This window comes from Danio rerio, chromosome 25 (genome assembly GCF_052040795.2).
Source record: "Danio rerio strain M-AB ecotype USA chromosome 25, GRCz13ab, whole genome shotgun sequence".
NCBI classification, from domain to species: Eukaryota; Metazoa; Chordata; class Actinopteri; order Cypriniformes; family Danionidae; genus Danio; species Danio rerio.
Genome location: NC_141045.1, coordinates 37391382 through 37409650, shown reverse-complemented (window position 1 = coordinate 37409650; position 18269 = coordinate 37391382). Strand labels below are relative to the sequence as shown.

At 34.5% G+C, this 18269-nt stretch overlaps 1 protein-coding gene across 10 annotated transcripts in view; it reads right to left on the bottom strand.

Annotated features, from left to right (window-relative positions):
* Positions 1-6977: 6977 nt before the first annotated feature.
* The window catches only part of wwp2 (WW domain containing E3 ubiquitin protein ligase 2), a 55887-nt gene continuing 44595 nt past the window's right edge, over positions 6978-18269 (bottom strand). For 8 of the 10 annotated variants that reach the window (XM_087310908.1, XM_087310914.1, XM_087310912.1 and 5 more), the window contains 8 exon segments: positions 16638-16797; positions 13947-14080; positions 13606-13746; positions 12725-12845; positions 11516-11620; positions 11337-11433; positions 9579-9651; positions 6978-9489 (listed from right to left, as the gene is read on the bottom strand). In XM_087310908.1, the coding sequence (XP_087167034.1) occupies positions 9390-9489; positions 9579-9651; positions 11337-11433; positions 11516-11620; positions 12725-12845; positions 13606-13746; positions 13947-14080; positions 16638-16797 (931 nt within the window). In that variant the 3' untranslated portion in view covers positions 6978-9389. 10 annotated transcript variants of the gene reach the window in all.

The following is an 18269-nucleotide window of genomic DNA, read 5'->3' as shown; positions in this document are numbered from 1 at the left end:
AAAGGTTTCAAAATAAAAGTCGTCATTCACGCGCGATGGAAGGCGCTTCAGTACAAATTAAGAGTCCTCGTATACACGTACGTCTGTTAGCGTTTATTTCTAATTGTGTTATAACGTAGTCTTTTAATTACTTTACTAATCTGTAAATAAGTCAAGTAAAGCAACCTCTTTCTGATTAAATATTTTGATAAGCTAAAACATTATTTTTATCGTGTAATGCAATCACATCTTGTTTTCGCATTGTATTTCTGAATTAAGTTCATTATTTCATTCATTCATTCCTTTTATTTTCAGCTTAGTCTCTTTATTAATCTGTGGTCGCCACAGCGGAATGAACCGCCAACTCATCCAGCATATTTTTTACACAGCAGATGCCCTTGCTGCTGCAACCCATCACTGGGAAACACCCATACACACTCATTCACACTCACTACGGACGATTTAGCCCACCCAATTCACCACAAACAATGTTGTGATTGGTTTGTGAAAACCGGATCACCCGGAGGAAACCCACACGAATGCGGGGAAAACATGCAAACTCCACACAGAAATGCCAACTGACCCAGTCTTTCTTGCGGTGAGGCGACAGCACTACCCACTGCGCCACCGCATCGCCATGAATTAAGTTGTTTAAATAAAAAATACAGACATTTCCACAAATATTACGATGATCTCATGGCAGTTTTAGTCAATGTTATGAATGATAGCTATACATTTTTTACTACCTTTAACTATTATTTAATTACCTTTTAAATGGTTTCAGAGTATTAAAATAATTTCTTTAAAAACTATTTCATCAAATATTGCCGACAGAAATCTTTCACAAATGCTAGAGCGCCATCTGCTGTTAAAAGCTATCATAGAGCATCATCTGCAGTGTAAAACTAGCCTGCAGTGTTGTCTGCTGTTAAAAAAACGAGCCTAGAGCTCAGTCTTCTTATTAAAACTAGCCTATAGAGCACAATCTGCAGTTAAAAACTAGCCTGCAGTGTTGTCTGCTGTTACTAAATCTAACCTATAGCGCCATATGCTGTCAAAAACTAGTCTAAAGCGCCATCTTCAAATTAAAACTAGCCTAGAGCGTAATCTGCTGTTCAAAACTAGCCTAGAGTGAAGGAAAGCTTCTTCCCAGTGACTATCAGGCTGATGAACACTTAACACACCCCACACAGACTCTTTCATACCCCTCACTGCACACCATCAATATGTAGCACGCACTGCACTTTAAGCAATCTATACTTAAAACAATACTGCCTACAACTGTGTGTACACCTATTCATTGTACATAACACTGTCAATTTTACATTGTCCTGTTGTTTGGGGAGTATGCTGTTGTATTTTGCACTGTCTGGAGCCAGCACCCAAGCTTTTCACTCATCATATCTGTTTGGTACAGCATATTATTTACAGTAAACAATTGAAATGAACAGTTCTGCCTCATAAGTTTCATTGACAGTTTTATTGATCACTAAGATGTGATTGATTTGGATTTAAGTGGCTTCGATTTAAAAATGAAAATTTCAAAAATTAGATGTATTTTTTTTATTGCAAATGCCCCATAAATCACCAGCACAACTAACTAACATTGTGATTTTGTAACAACAGTAAACATGTTTTTGTGATAAGGTCTGGTTTTGTGGTGGCTCTACTGTAAATTTAAATAAATTAAATTAATTTTATTTAAGCGATGAAAGCTTTTGAGATTCTAACAGTAAACAGAGCTACTGTAAGCTCACTCCTGCTCTGTATAAATGCTTGAAAATTATTTAGTTGAAAATGTTTATTAGAAAATTAAAAGTAATCAAAAAGTAATCAAATGTAATTAGTTACTTTACTTTTATAAAGTAATCGAAAATTAAAGTAACTTATTACATTTTAAATAGGGTAATTTGTAATCTGTAATCTATTACATTTCCAAAGTAACCTTCCCAACACTGCTCATCATAGCACACGAGCTGCTGATGATGTGACAATAAAAGTGATTTGATTTTGATTTAGAGCCCCCTCTGCAGTTAAAAACTAGCCCAAAGTGTATGGAACAAAATCAATGCCTAAAGTCTTGAATTAAAAAGCTTGTTGAATATCACAAACTGAAAAAAATAATACAACGTATTAACAAGTTCTTGCATTTTAATGACTTGAATTCCAGGGTTTGTATTTTTAGGTCCTGAAATTTAACATATCTGTTTAGTTAAGCTTTGAATATTTCAACGAAAAATATTTCAAACACGTTTTCATACTTAAAAATTCAATAATTCATATTCAATTTTCAGATTTCACTTACAAAATATTCAATACCCTTTAAAAATACGATGTATAATATTCAAAAGGTCATTTTCAGTTCATTTTATTTCAGTTCAAATATTCGCTTCCATAAATTCAGTGGATCAAATTCGACTGTTAAAATTCAACATTTCATCCGGGAACTGCAGGAAAAGCAATAGATTGCAGATTGAAGATCGCCAGCTGCTCTAGCTTTCACCAGCAGGTGGAGATGGAATGTAAGATTTTTAACCCAGTAAACAGGCGAGAAAAAGGCTATTAAAGGCACAAAAGTAGCATTTAATATTAATATCAATGCCTTGGACATTATAAATGATAAAAAGTATGAGTAAAATGAGTAAATGGGGTTTTAGTCATCTATATTTGCCCTTATGTAACGGAAGCCAGCTGGTGATCGCGTAAATCTCAGTTCTCGGATCCAGTGACAGACGTTGTTCTGCAATCTTATCGGAGCTTGTCTCCCATGCCGGCTCGCTCCCTGCTCGGACCGGTGCAGTTACTTGCACATAAACCGTCTTTTAATGAATATGATGTTACACATTGTCTATCTTTATTGACTCTTTCTTCCATAGACGCGAAGTATTATAGTGACAGCTAAAGAATATAAACGTAAGAGAAACAGGAAAGGAAATATTATAATAATACAAAATAGATAAACATTGACAGGGCTAAGAACAATTACGAACAAAGATATTCAAAAGCAGAGAGATTTTATGAGAATGTCACACAAAACAGTTTACTTGGAACTGTTAAACAGTGTTCAGGTATGATTTAAGGTTGGTTATGGATGGGGCGTGTAATTTAAAATAATTTAACATAACGTGCGAATGCATTAAAGGAGCGTCTTCAGTTATTATTTAAACGCAGCTATGTCAGGATTGGGATAGGTTATATAATTTCATTATTTAAATTATGATTGTTGATATTAATATTTTATGACATGTATGTGGGCTATTGCGCTTAAATAAGTCATCCGTGATTCTAAATTAATATTTCTATTTATCCTTTTTATCACTCTGCCTGTCTTTCTCTTCTTTTTTCTAATTATTGGGGTTCTGCCACGGTTAAACATTTGCAAAATGTCTTAGTTTGTCCAGAATATTGTTTTATTGTTATGTAGCCTATAGGCGAGAAAAATGTATTAACGCAAATGTGGCAATGTCGCAGCCAATTATAAGTAATAAAATGAGTCGCCTGTGGTTTGATAATAGGCAGTTATAACTGACTTTAATTTGTTTTCAGTATTAAATGAGAAAAACATTATTTATAACTTTTCAGCAACCGTTTGTATTTTATTATTAGCAATGTTGATCTTTTTTTGCAGTTATTAAACATATAAACTTATTTAAACTGGTTTAAATTTAATATAGTTGTCACTTGAGCTAGTTTCATAAGATTAATGTTTAGAATGCGTGGTTTGACATGCGTGGTTGAGTGGTTTCTGCAAATCATGGGATTATTACTGAGCTTTAATCGCCATCTACTGGAGAGAATGTATTTGCTCATTTATTCTACTAACTCTTTTCTGCAAGTGTATTTTATGATTTCACAAAGTCAAACCATTATTTTTTTATTTTATATTTTGAGATGATCATATTTAAATAAACAATTGCTAGGGTAGCTAATAGTTTCTTTAAAAAAAAAAATCATTAGCCTATAAAATCATAATTTTGGCTTGACAAAGTTATTGGTTTAGGATTCTGGATGCATTTTTGCTAAATGAGTGTTACTCTCACAGTTAAATCAATTATATTATCAGAAATGACAGATATAAGAAATCCATTAATATTCATCACTCTTTTTACAATTATACAAGCAATTTCGCGCCGACGTCAGCTCCACTTTCGGAAATGGTAAACAGCGAGGTGTTATTCATATAATCCCAAGCATGACATGTCATAATAATAATCGAAACACTCTTGTAGGCTATTCTTATGCTTGGCCAAATGTCATGACTTTCACTTTTATTTTACATTATTATGCACAAGCCCAGATATCATCTGAAACTTCGGAAAAATTCTTATCATATTGGCAGCCATGCAGCATCTCTTAACCAGTTTGATATGCGGCGCTGGCTCTGACCGCCCACCGGAGCTCGCGGCCACTCGTTCGTCTTTGTCGTGAGCAAGCCGCACCGCACATGCATAAAAACGTCAATCATTTCATTCATTCATTTTCCTTCTGCTTCGTCTCTATTTTAGTGGAAAAGCAATATTCTGGACAAACTAAAGACATTTTGCAAACGTAACCGTGGCAGAACCACAAAAAATAGGAAAAAAGAAGAGAAAGACGATATCAAAGTGATAGCTACAAAGGATAAATAGAAATATTAATTTAGAATCACGGATGACTTATTTAAGCGCAATAGCCCAAATACATGTCATAAAATATTAATATCAACAATCATAATTTAAATAATGAAATTATATAACCTATCCCAATCCTGACATAGCTGCGTTTAAATAATAACTGAAGACGCTCCTTTAATGCATTCGCACGTTATGTTAAATTATTTTAAATTACACGCCCCATCCATAACCAACCTTAAATCATACCTGAACACTGTTTAACAGTTCCAAGTAAACTGTTTTGTGTGACATTCTCATAAAATCTCTCTGCTTTTGAATATCTTTGTTCTTAATTGTTCTTAGCCCTGTCAATGTTTATCTATTTTGTATTATTATAATATTTCCTTTCCTGTTTCTCTTACGTTTATATTCTTTAGCTGTCACTATAATACTTCGCGTCTATGGAAGAAAGAGTCAATAAAGATAGACAATGTGTAACATCATATTCATTAAAAGACGGTTTATGTGCAAGTAACTGCACCGGTCCGAGCAGGGAGCGAGCCGGCATGGGAGACAAGCTCCGATAAGATTGCAGAACAACGTCTGTCACTGGATCCGAGAACTGAGATTACGCGATCACCAGCTGGCTTCCGTTACATAAGGGCAAATATAGATGACTAAAACCCCATTTACTCATTTTACTCATACTTTTTATCATTTATAATGTCCAAGGCATTGATATTAATATTAAATGCTACTTTTGTGCCTTTATTAGACTTTTTCTCGCCTGTTTACTGGGTTAAAAATCTGACATTATTCCATCTCCACCTGCTGGTAAAAGCTAGAGCAGCTGGCGATCTTCAATCTGCAATCTATTGCTTTTCCTGCAGTTCCCGGATGAAATGTTGAATTTTAACAGTCGAATTTGATCCACTGAATTTATGGAAGCGAATATTAGAACTGAAATAAAATGAACTGAAAATGACCTTTTGAATATTATACATCGTATTTTTAAAGGGTATTGAATATTTTGTAAGTGAAATCTGAAAATTGAATATGAATTATTGAATTTTTAAGTATGAAAACGTGTTTGAAATATTTTTTGTTGAAATATTCAAAGCTTAAATAAACAGATATGTTAAAATTCAGGACCTAAAAATACAAACCCTGGAATTCAAGTCATTAAAATGCAAGAACTTGTTAATACGTTGTATTATTTTTTTCAGTTTGTGATATTCAACAAGCTTTTTAATTCAAGACTTTAGGCATTGATTTTGTTCCATAAAAGTGCCATCTTCTTATTAAAACTAGCCTAGAGCGTAATCTGCTGTTAACAACTAGCCCGCAGTGTTGTCTGCTGTTAATAAATCTAACCTATAGCGCCATATGCTGTTAAAAACTAGCCTACATGGGCTACAGCAGCAGAAGACCACACCGGGTGCCGCTCCTGTCAGCTAAGAACAGGAAACTGAGGCTACAATTCACACAGACTCACCAAAACTGGACAATAGAAGATTGGAGAAACGTTGCCTGCTCTGATGAGTCTCCATTTCTGCTGTGACATTCAGATGGTCGGGTCAGAATTTAGCATCAACAACATGAAAGCATGGATCCATCCTGCCTTGTATCAATGCTTCAGGCTGCTGCTGCTGCTGGTGGTAATGGTGTAAGGGAGATTTTCTTGGGTCCATTAGTATCAACTAAGCATCGTGTCAACACCACAGCCTACCTGAGTATTGTTGCTGACCATGTCCATCCCTTTATGAGCACAGTGTCTCCATCTTCTGATGGCCACTTCCAGCAGAATAACGCACCATGTCATAAAGCGTGAATCATCTCAGACTGGTTTCTTGAACATGAAAAGGAGTTCACTCTACTCAAATGGCCTCCACAGCCACCAGATCTCAATGCAATAGAGCACCTTTAGGATGTGGTGGAGCAAAATCTCTGAGGAATTTTCCAGTGCCTTGTTGAATCTACGCCATGAAGGATTAAGGCAGTTCTGAAGGCAAAAGGGGTCCAACCTGATACCAGTAAGGTGTACCTAATAAAGTGGCCGGTGAGTGTATGTATGTAACGATAAATGTTAGCTAGTTTTTTTTTTTTTTTTCTGTAAATGATCGTTGTGTATTGCAAAATAGTTAAATAAATTAAAATAAAAGTGAAAATATATATATTTAATTATAACATATTTAAAACAATCATTATATAATAAATCACAGTTCTTGCTTTATTTTTGGGTTCTTTTTCTCGGTGACTTAAACATTAAACATAAACATTAAATTGTAATTATCCAAACCTTTTGATATTCTGATGATCCTCCATTAAAACACTGGTTGTCCTGCAGAAACACACTTTGAGATACGAGAGTTTTGCTCAATGTTTTGCAAATTAAATATTCATATGTTCACAGTCCATATTTGGCCTTTATTTCAACTATATACAGTGTATCATGGCATGTCACAAAATAACAAAAATCACATCTGGTCAACCCTTTAAAACGATCACGTTGTCCACTGATGGTCCTCGAGGTCATATTGAACATCCTGAAATGACAGATCTGCACTCGTCGTTTACTTAATATCATTATTAATAGCTGTAATATTTCAATGCTGCATTATGAGGGGGAAATCACTCTTCCATTTTGGCGATTCAGAGAATTCATTTTGCAAATCTGCCGGCACTAATGCTCCGTCTGCATTAAAGAGTAAAGTCATCATTCCCTGAAGTGGAGACATGAAATATTACACTGGAAGAGTTTATTGATCGGCTGCTGAGCTTATCTGCTTAAAAGAAAACAAGGGTAACCTCACGTCATCACAAACCTGCTCGCACCAAACACTAAAATAAACGACTTTATCCTTGAAGACTTCGCTGACGGTCAGCCATTTTGTAGAGCCGAATGATCTGGGGGAAGTCTTGACAGGCTGAGGCTACATATACACAACAATGACTGCGTTTTTAAAAGGTTAATAGGTCAATGTTTTTAAAACGATGCGCGTTTACACATCCACAAACGTTGATTTATCTGTTTATACTTACGTTAAAAATCTGTGGAGTTGCTGAGATTTAAGTATGTTAACGTACTTCCAACTGAAACGGAACATTGAGAAGGGGGCGGGGCTTTTTTAACAATTTGTAACAGTAAGAGGGGCGTGGCCAAGAATACTGCGGTTGAAGCATCAAACTGACATTTATTCAGTTATATAACCGATTAGTTATTCACCTAAAGAATAAGAGTTCGCTAGCAAAACAAACAGTAAATTTTCATGCAAACTTTAATAGCTTGTCACTTTTGCCCCTGAATGATGGCCTACGGATGTTTAACGTACGCAGAGCAGTATAATAGTGAACAAAGGCGGCAACATTAGTAATATAATAAACATTTACTAATAAAACGTGCAATCCAACGCAAAGGATGCGCTGTATGTAGCTATTTATGTCTCAGGAAAGTTAAACAACAATAAAGTAGCTTGAAATCATTTTACAGCTTTTCGTCGTTTGCATCAAATTGTAGAAAATAGTATGGATAAGTGGTGTTGATGCCGATATTAATCAAATCAAAATCCAACTCTATGTAAGCTGTCATCGTTTTCAAAGACTCGTTTTTTTCAGGTTTTTACACCGTCACCACAAGCGCGGCATTTTCAAAAACATTTCTCAGTCACAAAATCTTTATGCGCCTACTTCGTAAAACAGCTGTAACAAAATAAAGTAACTGATCAAATTGTAGAAAATAGTATCAATAAACGGTATCGGATTCAATAACAATAAAATCGTAATATCCATGATTACATATGGCGTCATTATCGTCCAAGACTCTCAAGGCTGACGTTTTCAAAAACTCACATGATAACAGCGCTTTTGCGACTGGAAAACGTAAGTGAACAAAAAAACGCATAAAGCGTTTCCTCATTTTCGTCTGAATCAATAAAATTAAAATGATATCCATCCCCATTTACGTATGCTATCATCGTTTTTGAAGACTTTCATTTTCGGGTGCTAACACGGACACAACAAGAGTAGTGTTTTCAACAACTCGCGTTATTCAGTCACAAAAACACTTTTACCATGTAAACGAACAGGCGAAACGCATAAAACATTTTCTTGTTTTTGGCACTTTGTCCCGTAAATGACCCCCGAGTTCAAACTTTTCAGTCACAAAACTTTAGACCTACTTCTGTTTGCTTAAAGATGTTCGTAAAGTTACAATAAAGTAACAATAATAAAGTAACTTGACATTTTCAACACTTTATAGATCAAATTGTAGGTATTGTAGTTCAAATAGTTTGAATCGCTTAATACCTCCTCAAATGCAAGTTGCTTTGGACAAAAGCGTTAGCTAAACGATTAAATGTAAATTGTAGAAAATAGTATCAATAACAGTATCGGTAAGTGGAATCTGAATCAGTATCGATATCAATAAAATCTAAACGATATCCATCCTTAATTATGCAGGCGGTCATCGTTTTTAAAGACTCATTTTTGTGTGTTTACACATTTTTCAGTCAAAAAAAATGCTATTATCACCTAAACGAACAGCCAAAATACATGAAATGTTTCCTCATTTTTGAAAACGTCGTACTGTAAACGACCCCCGAGTTCAAACTTCCCTCAAAACGTGTCGAATTTTCATAAAATCAGCATAACAATTTTAATTGTGCACAGAAACAGAACAGTGTGTCGGTTTGAAATGACGTGAGGCTGAATAAATAATATTTAGGGTTTTGTTTTTAGGTAAACTAGTAACTGAAGTGTAAATCTGCCGTTCACTCCACATTAGTGGTATAAATGGCCTGGTGGAAATGTTTCCCTCCATCACTCTTGTCCAAATCCCTCAGTTTCCTCGATGGCGAATAGAAGCTTTTCTCGGAGCTGTTCCAGGTTTTTATACGGAGGCAAATCCAGGCGATTAAAGCTGAGAATGACAGAAGGAACAAATAAGTCACCGGTCAATGAAGGCATGTTTTAATAGTTGTTGTTGTTTTTTGTTTTTTTGAGCCTCACCAAGTGTGACTTCTAGGCAGCCATGTTTCCTTCCCCACTTTGTCTATGCAGAACTTCTGTGGACCGTTGCTTCCTAAAAAACGAGATCAATAAATGCACATTTAGAGTTTGGATAAGCTGATCAAACTTTTTTTTTCTGTGTAGTAACTCTATTATGCTTTATTAATAGTTCCATTAATCGAATACACAAATTATTTGATGTTTATATACAGAAATGAAAAAAAATCCCACTTCAGAACACTTGGAAATTCTCTGGATTTACAATTAAGAGTCACGTTTTGAGTAAAATGTGCTATCGCTTCACAAATACTTCTAAATTGTAAGCAAAAAAAAAAGTCATGTTTATTTATAGACAATACAATACCAATGCTTTAACCTCAGATAGGTCAAGAAAACAATATTTAGAGAGATATCCCTGATTTTCAAATACAATAAATGTGAACAAACAAACAAAAACACTTGGCATTTTGACCATTGTGATTTTCTAAAGAAAAAGAAAACGCTATTTTTATTTGAAATTTGCAATAAATTACGTTAATAGACAAAAATGTTAACATAACAGATGATATTTTTACTTTAATCCAAACTTAATGTTTTTCTAATAGCCAGGTATGTATATAAGGACCAATTAAATGTAGTGATGTCACTGGCCCACGAACATTTCCTGCTTGTCAAACTATTGCATAATTGTTACATGAGGCAATTTAATCATAACCTAGCATCATAACAGTGATCATGACATTATTTATCAGTATGTAAATCTTTTTGGATTCTGAGAAGCTATGGAAATTAAATATGTATAACAGGAACTTTGTTATTGTTTACATCCCTCAAAATGGTTTATAGTGGCCTTTCTTCTAAATTCCCAATTGAAAATGCTGTCATACAGAGCATAAACTTACATTTATACAAACTAACAAACATGACATCTATTATTACTCAAGTTTACTGAACTTTTAGACAACACATTGCTCTAACAATCTGTATTTAGTGGAAAAAACAATTGATTTGATTGAAGATGCCTTATTTTGACAAGGAAAATACCTCCTGAATCACAATATATTCATTTGAATTTGTTTAATCAGACGTTAATAATATAAAACACACAGTGATACAGGGTAAACAGCGATCATCTGACTTTATTTTTAAAAAAGTGAGTAAAACATTCGCCCTAAAACCATTAAGTAAATGAAATATATGCGTGTAACCCTGCCGATCCTACACCACCCAACACACTCCGAGCTGGTATTGAACTGGTGACCTTCCGCATGGGAGTCGGTTGCTCTACCAAGGAGGCTAAAGACCATGGCCTCTAGCGTCTGTCATTAGAGCACCTTTAGAGGTCAGAAGAGTGAGGTTTACCTGCACAGCACTTACTAACTAGCCTCCGTTACACTCACCCCCTAAACCTCACTCCCATCCGGGTCACGGCACCAATGCAAACCCGCCGGTCTTACGCCAACCAACCCGCTCCGAACTGATATCAAACCAGCGACCTTCCTCATGGGATTCGGTTGCTCTAACAAGGAGACTATCCATTTTTGCAACGCCACAGCTGAGCAACAGCACAAACTACGACAATGATCACCCTCAGGTACTGATTATGGGCTTTATTCAGGGTTAAATGCTTGAAAACTAATTTACATGACATTTATGGCCATACTGAAAGTGGCGGCAGACTTACCTCAGATGTTGAAAATAAAATAACTAGGAGATCAGTTTTAGAGCACACAAAGTATGTTATAGACTATTATATACCTATCAGTTCAGCAAATCCTCCAACCGGCAGTCGACAAGTTCCTGTGACGAACTGGAGGAGTCGGATTCTCTTCTCATTGTCCATTTCCTTCACCACCTGCAGGACACAGTAAACGCACAGTAAAAACACAGTAAAAACAGCACAGAAAGGCACACACGAGGCTGAGCGAGTGCATTACCTGCCAGAACCAGTGGATTTGTTTGCTGTTTTTGGTGTAATGTCTATAGATGGTGTTCTTCTGCCAGTCGTTCAGATCAATTTCTTGCATCCCGCACAACATCAGCTGAAACAGTGGACACACCGTTAAGCGTATAAAACATCTGATCATAAACAGGTAAAGCTGAAGATGATGCCTATAATGACGAAAATAAATAATAATAAACAATATGATCACTGACAGCCAATCAGAATCCATCCTGCTTTAAAAACAGCTGAAACATTTAAAGTGACAGAAATACTGATGTTGATTCATATATAATAAGCATCATTGGTGTGATCGACCCCTTATTCACATCCTTTTTCTCGGTGATGCCACTGTTATTTATATCTCTGTACAGAAGAGAGTTTCTTTGACATTTAAGTAAGGGATAAAGTACATCTTGGCAGTTGTTTTGTAGTGACAGTTGTACAAGACTGAAAGGCTTTATTTTCTGCAAAAACAACCATTTGGAAGTACATTACCCTGCTTATTACACAGATACTTGCCACTAAAGTACTAGAATGAGCCTGGATTATTAGTTTAATTGGTTGTTTTCTAGGATTAACATACCTCACAATGTGGTGATTGACCAATCAGAATTAAGTATTTCAGAGAGAAATACTTTTTTTCATAGCAAAAAAAAGCTTGACTGCACTGAAGCACTGTTGTATAGGACTCAAAGGCTGTATTCTGCGAAAAACAACTGTCCATGATGTACTTTATCCCATTTATTAAATGACCACTTGCCACAGAATACAAAAGATTAGACAAAACATTTTTCTAAGCTGTAACAGTTCATAAAATGTCTTTAATTAAATGCAAAGCTGACAAAAGCGAAAACAGCTGATGGAGTATACACTAACCTACGCATCATTCAGTCACAAGATGGTGCCAAAGAGTAAAAACGCAAAGCTGACAGATACTAAACTGGCTGAATAAAGCATATATTAACCTATGTATTGAATTCAATCACAAGATGGAGCCAAACAGTCAAAATGTATAGCTTGACAGAGAAGCAGATACATATGAATGTAAATGTGTATATATTTGAGCGTATTTACTGACAGTCAAGGTGATATGAAGTTCCTCAATGAGCGCGTTTTATTTAGTGGTTGTTATCTTGGGATAGCACACCTTGGAATGTAATAAGCATCCATAAATGTAATCTATAAATTAGGAAACGCTCACCTCTAATTCTTTCTCATCAAAATAGCGCAGCCACTCTAGAGGCACAACCTCATTGAAACCATCCAGGAAAGCTTTCGTCTGTTCCTCCACGCCGCGAGTGAAGCGCCAGTCAGTCAGCAAACTGCAGAGAAAGTTGTTTAAAACCAGTTACAAAAAAATTAAAACTGGTGTAACTTAATTTTAAACAAAATCAGATTAAAAAAAAAAAATGTTCGCAGCTTTTTGAACAAATTTCTTCATTTTAAAAAGAGTTATTTCTCATCACTTATAAGCATAACAATGTCACTAATACACTTATTTATAGTATTACATTCTCTTCACAGGGTGGTTTATTTATTCTACTTTGATCAAAGTATGAAGATGGTTTTCGTGGATTCTAAGTAGAAACAAACAACTAGCCAAAAAAACACAAACCTTAAAAGATAAAGACAAACAAACAGTCCATAATAAAAATATTGACTTAGTCCCATGAAGTGCTTTGAAATGTGCTTTTATTTTGAAATTGAAAACTAAACGTAATCTCAACTGAAACAAAGATAGGGCCGGACACAAAGTAGCCCCTCCTCTTTATAAAAAACAGCCAATAGTGTTTTATTTTTATCACCGCTCTGCCGGTGAGAGTGGTTGAGCTCAAGCACATCAAATGAGAAGCGCCTCGAAGGGGGCGTAGCCTGTCAGACACTAGAGAGCATTTGATTGGTCAGAAGATTAGATGAGAGACTGAGGAATGAAATGTCTTCTAAATGCGAATGTTGTCTCTGTTTTGGAGCACACTAGCTTATAGATATCTAACATACTGATGCTAACATCTACAAAAACATTTCTTTAATTTCATGAAACCTTTAAGGACAATGATGCTATCAAAGTTCTATAAAAAGTACCCGATATATTCCTCCTTGTTGTCCTGAGTGACCAGTTCATTTTCTCCATCGTCCTTCAGCTGGTGTGTCGTCACCTTGCCCAAAATCTCCATGTCCTGAGCAAAGTAAAGCTCCACGCCGCACTCTTCCAGATCATTCTCTCTGTGAACATATAAAATGCTATTATTTTATTGGATATTACTGTTTAATAAAACTGTTTTGTTTGAATGCGCCAAAATCTACTGGCTATATTTAGTGAGAAATGGATCAAACTATTCATTTTCCAAAGAGGGGTGTACTCATTTATGCTGAGCACTGGATTACTGAATACATATAATGGTAAAATGAATATTGATACTCACTTGACCCACATGATGGAGTTGTAAAACTCTGGGTCGATGGACTCCAGGTCTTTCAGCGTGGGCTTCTTGTTCAGCATCCGCTTGTAGAATGGCAAAGTGAAGCCTGTGTCAATGAACTTCCCATGATACAACGCCTGTAGAGAGACAAGCAAAGGTAAAAGCAAGAGTCATAATAATACTCTACGTATATTTTAATGCAATCAATGTAATGCAATTAACATCGAAATTATTAAAAATCTACATTTATGAATGTTTTCTTGTTATAAAAACTGTTCAATGAATTTATACTGAGGTGAGAGGAGCCATAAAATATTAAATAAGCCAAAAGATATATAGTTATAATAATAAAAATAAAAATAATAAAAATATTGAACAAAGACAACATTTCTTTAAAAAAACATGTTACATTTTATTTGCATTAAAATATTTCATAGTATTTTACATAATAAATGTCAGTCACACATTTAAATTTATTTTTAAAAGTTTATTAAAGTAAAAACTGTAAATATTAAAATAAATAAATGTTTTTGTGGGTGTGTGTTTATTATTTGTTTATTTATTTATATATTATTAATTTGCTTAAATATTTTATAATTATGCACAAAGCTTTAATAACCACATGTAATGTTATTACTCAATCATAATGTTATTATTTTATTAACAGACTATTTTAATCCAGCTCTTTTCAATCAGGTTTAAAACTTGGACAAACTTTTTCTTTTTTTAAAGCATGAAATGAGACCACACACACACACACACACACACACACACACACACACACACACACACACACACACACACACACACACAGATTTAATTCTGAGTGCTGTAAACACAGTATGACCTCATGTCTAGAGGCTGAGCTGATGGCAATTACACACACTCTTGTCACGATTCAGTTGCACACTTGTCTTTTATGCTTAAACTCTGCGCCATGGTTTAATGAATTAGCTCAGATTTGCATCATCGAACATTCCAGGCTTGTATTGTGTTAAGTTTCCTACTTTTCTCTCTCTCTACATATACAGGCTTCATAAACAGAGAAATGTGATGTTGTTGTAAAGCGACAGCAAACTGTTTAATGTAGCAGCACAGAACTCTGGGAACGACCTCCAAAAACAACACAGACCCACACAGAGCTACAGTCTGCTCAGAACAGGCGAAAAAAATAGGACAAACATTCACGAAGGGAATCAAAGTTGAGTTCCTGAAGTAAAAAAATAATGCATTTGAAACTTTCATCACAGGGAAAAGATGTTTAAGATTAACTTAAAGTTAAGTAATCAAAATATTAAAGAAACATCCCGTCAACAGTATGTCTTTGTTGATCCTATTCTTATTTTAATTTATATAATTTAATATGTTATTTAATGTAACTTGTTTTACAGCAAATTATCTGGTAAAAATAATAATATTATAATACCTAAAATGCTGTACAGAGACTATGAAATGGATAATTTGTCATATTCATACCTTATGTAAAATATCTTCATTTGTGTTCAACAGAAGAAAGAAACTCCTAAACGGTTGAAGCCACTTGATGGCAAGTAAATGGCGTGTAAGCTCTCATTTTTGGATGAACTGTGCCTTTAAGAAAATTAGCTCCACCCACTCCCATGAACTATTGAAATTACCATAATTAAAATCAATTGTTTTCAAAAAGACAAACAACTTCAAATAAAATATTCTGTAAGATAAAACCCTGAGGCTGTCACTCCTGGCTGGCTCGCCAAAAGTTAAGGACATGACCTCCTGGCTGGCTCGCCACATATATAAAAGAATATAATAAATCAAGCTCTTTCAATGGGATTGTTTTACTGTGTTTAATTTGCATAATTTATTACCTAATTTATTATAAATGTATGTTTTATATATGTTTTTATAAATGGGAAACTATGAAAGGGAGAATTCATCGAAAAATGAAAAGCTGGTCAACCAATTTTAAATCACCTTTCACTTGTGAGTTTCTTTTTTCACAAAAGCTAAACTTTTTCCTACTATAGATATTTGCTTCTGATATCTAAGATTTTTCAAAATGTCTTCGTTTGTGTTCAACAGAATAAAGAAACTCATAAACGATTGAAGCCACTTGATGGCAAGTAAATGATGCTCAGGTTTTCATTTTTGGGTGAACTGTCCCTTTAAGAAAATTTATTTTAGCTCCACCCGCTGCAATAAAGTATTGAAATAACCATAATTGTAGTCTATCATTTCTATAGAGACAAACAACTTTAAATAAATGATTCTGTATGACAATGTTGAGGACGTCACTCCTGGCTGGCTCACAAAAAAAATTACTGAGCACATGACCTCCTGGATGGCTCGCCAAAAAAAATTGAAGAGGTCACCTCCTGGCTGGCTCTCCAAACGAAAGAAACTATGATAAATCAAGCTCTTTCCTTGTGATTATTTCACTGATATCATATAAAAGTGGAATCATATTTTAGGGCAGGACACTAAAAATATCCAGTCCTTTATTTTTTAAATTGCATCATCTGCAATGCTTCATGGGATTGTAGTTCTTTCCATCATGAAACCTATTAGGATCAGTCCATTTTTAAATGGTACGATTTTCAAATCCTTTCAGCTTCAAATCACAGTCTGGAAGCTTGTTATTCTTCTTACACATGCTTGATTTATTATATATTATACATGATAAACATTGCTAATGCACTAAAAAGGTGTTCTTACCATGGCAATGAAACGTCCGATGAAGCGGAAGTAGGTGAGGTGGTCGGGGTTGATTGAGGAAGCAGGGTTAATCTGAAGACAGTAGTTGTTTTTACCGGCATACTCAAACAGACAGTACATGGGGTTCAAAACCTCATGAGACAGCAAGAAAAACCACTCCCTACAGACATAGAAAAACACAAAGATAATGTCAGTAACAGTAATAAACAGCACTGCAAATTTTTAAATTCCTTCAACTTAACATTGTAAGGCTTTGAGTTGTTGACTCAACTTTAAACAAAAGTTCTGTATTTGACAGAAAGCACTGCACAATATATATCATTATACACCGAACACTCAAAAAAGCAAAGGGAAAGGAGAGAAAACTTTAGCATTTTTAACAAAGGCACAGAAATGACATTTTACAATATAAATATAACAATTAATTTACACAATATTTAAGAACCATAGCAAAAGCAATATTTTAAAAAAATATTTAATTTAAACAAATAGTAATAAATGTATGAAACATTGATTCTGATAACCCTTTTGATGAAAAAATAAAAACAAATTGAACAACTACTTTAAAAAACATACTATCAAAATAAGAGGCCCCGATATACTTCATGCACAACAAAAAATGTTGTGGTGGAAAAACTACATTACCCACAATGCTGTTCAAAAACTCCACCAGTTAACTCAAAAGAAAAAAAAAAAGTGCAAGTTAAAAAAAAAAAAAAAAAAAAAAAAAAAAAAAAAAAAAAAAAAAATCGCCCTGTGTGTACAATCCTTTAATCTCTGAAAAAGGGTTTCAACCTTCGAAACAAAAATATGAAACGGTCACAGCGAGTATTTCAGGGCCGAAACGAAATAAACTCTCAGCTTCCATCATCTGTGAAGAAAGTATGTTTCCAAAATGTGTCAAAATACGATTTGTAAGAAATTTGTGAGGTAAAAAAGTACTAGTTGGATTTAGGTATTTCGTAGGATTAGCCAAAATAAATAAGATTGTACTTCATAAGTGCTAATAAACAATTTATTATCTTAAGAATAGGTAGGTAATAAGCAGTAAATGCTGCAAATGTTTACTTAAACTAAAGCGTTAGACACTTTTTTTTTTTTCCATGACTTGCAAATTCATTAAGCGCCATCTACTGTCAGGGAGCGATTCTGCACTTTCTGCTTAACGCCAATGAAAATTGTTTGGGAATAAATGCGGAAAAACAGCTCTAAAACACTAAAGATAAAATTGAACGGGAAGTGTCCCAGTGGTTATGATACTTTTTTTCTGAAAGTGTGTTCCAAACTTCAAAACAAAAAGAAGAATTGTTAGATTAAATTGGGCCGAAATGAAAACTTTAAAGAAAGCCTTTTCCCCAAAAAATAATTTAATAATATGTTTACATTTTTAAATACGTTAAAATAATTTTAAAAAACAATTTGTCGCCAAAAATGATTACATTTGCTGAAACAGAGAAAGTTGTGAGGTAGAAGTTGTGTTTCGGTATTGGATAGGATTAGCAATGTAAAAAAAGATTGTGCTTCTTAAGTGCCAATAAACAGGTAATAAGTAGTAGATGCTGCGAATTGTTACTTAAACTAAAGCGTTAGACACTTTTCTTCCATGACTTGCAAATTCATTAAGCCCCATCT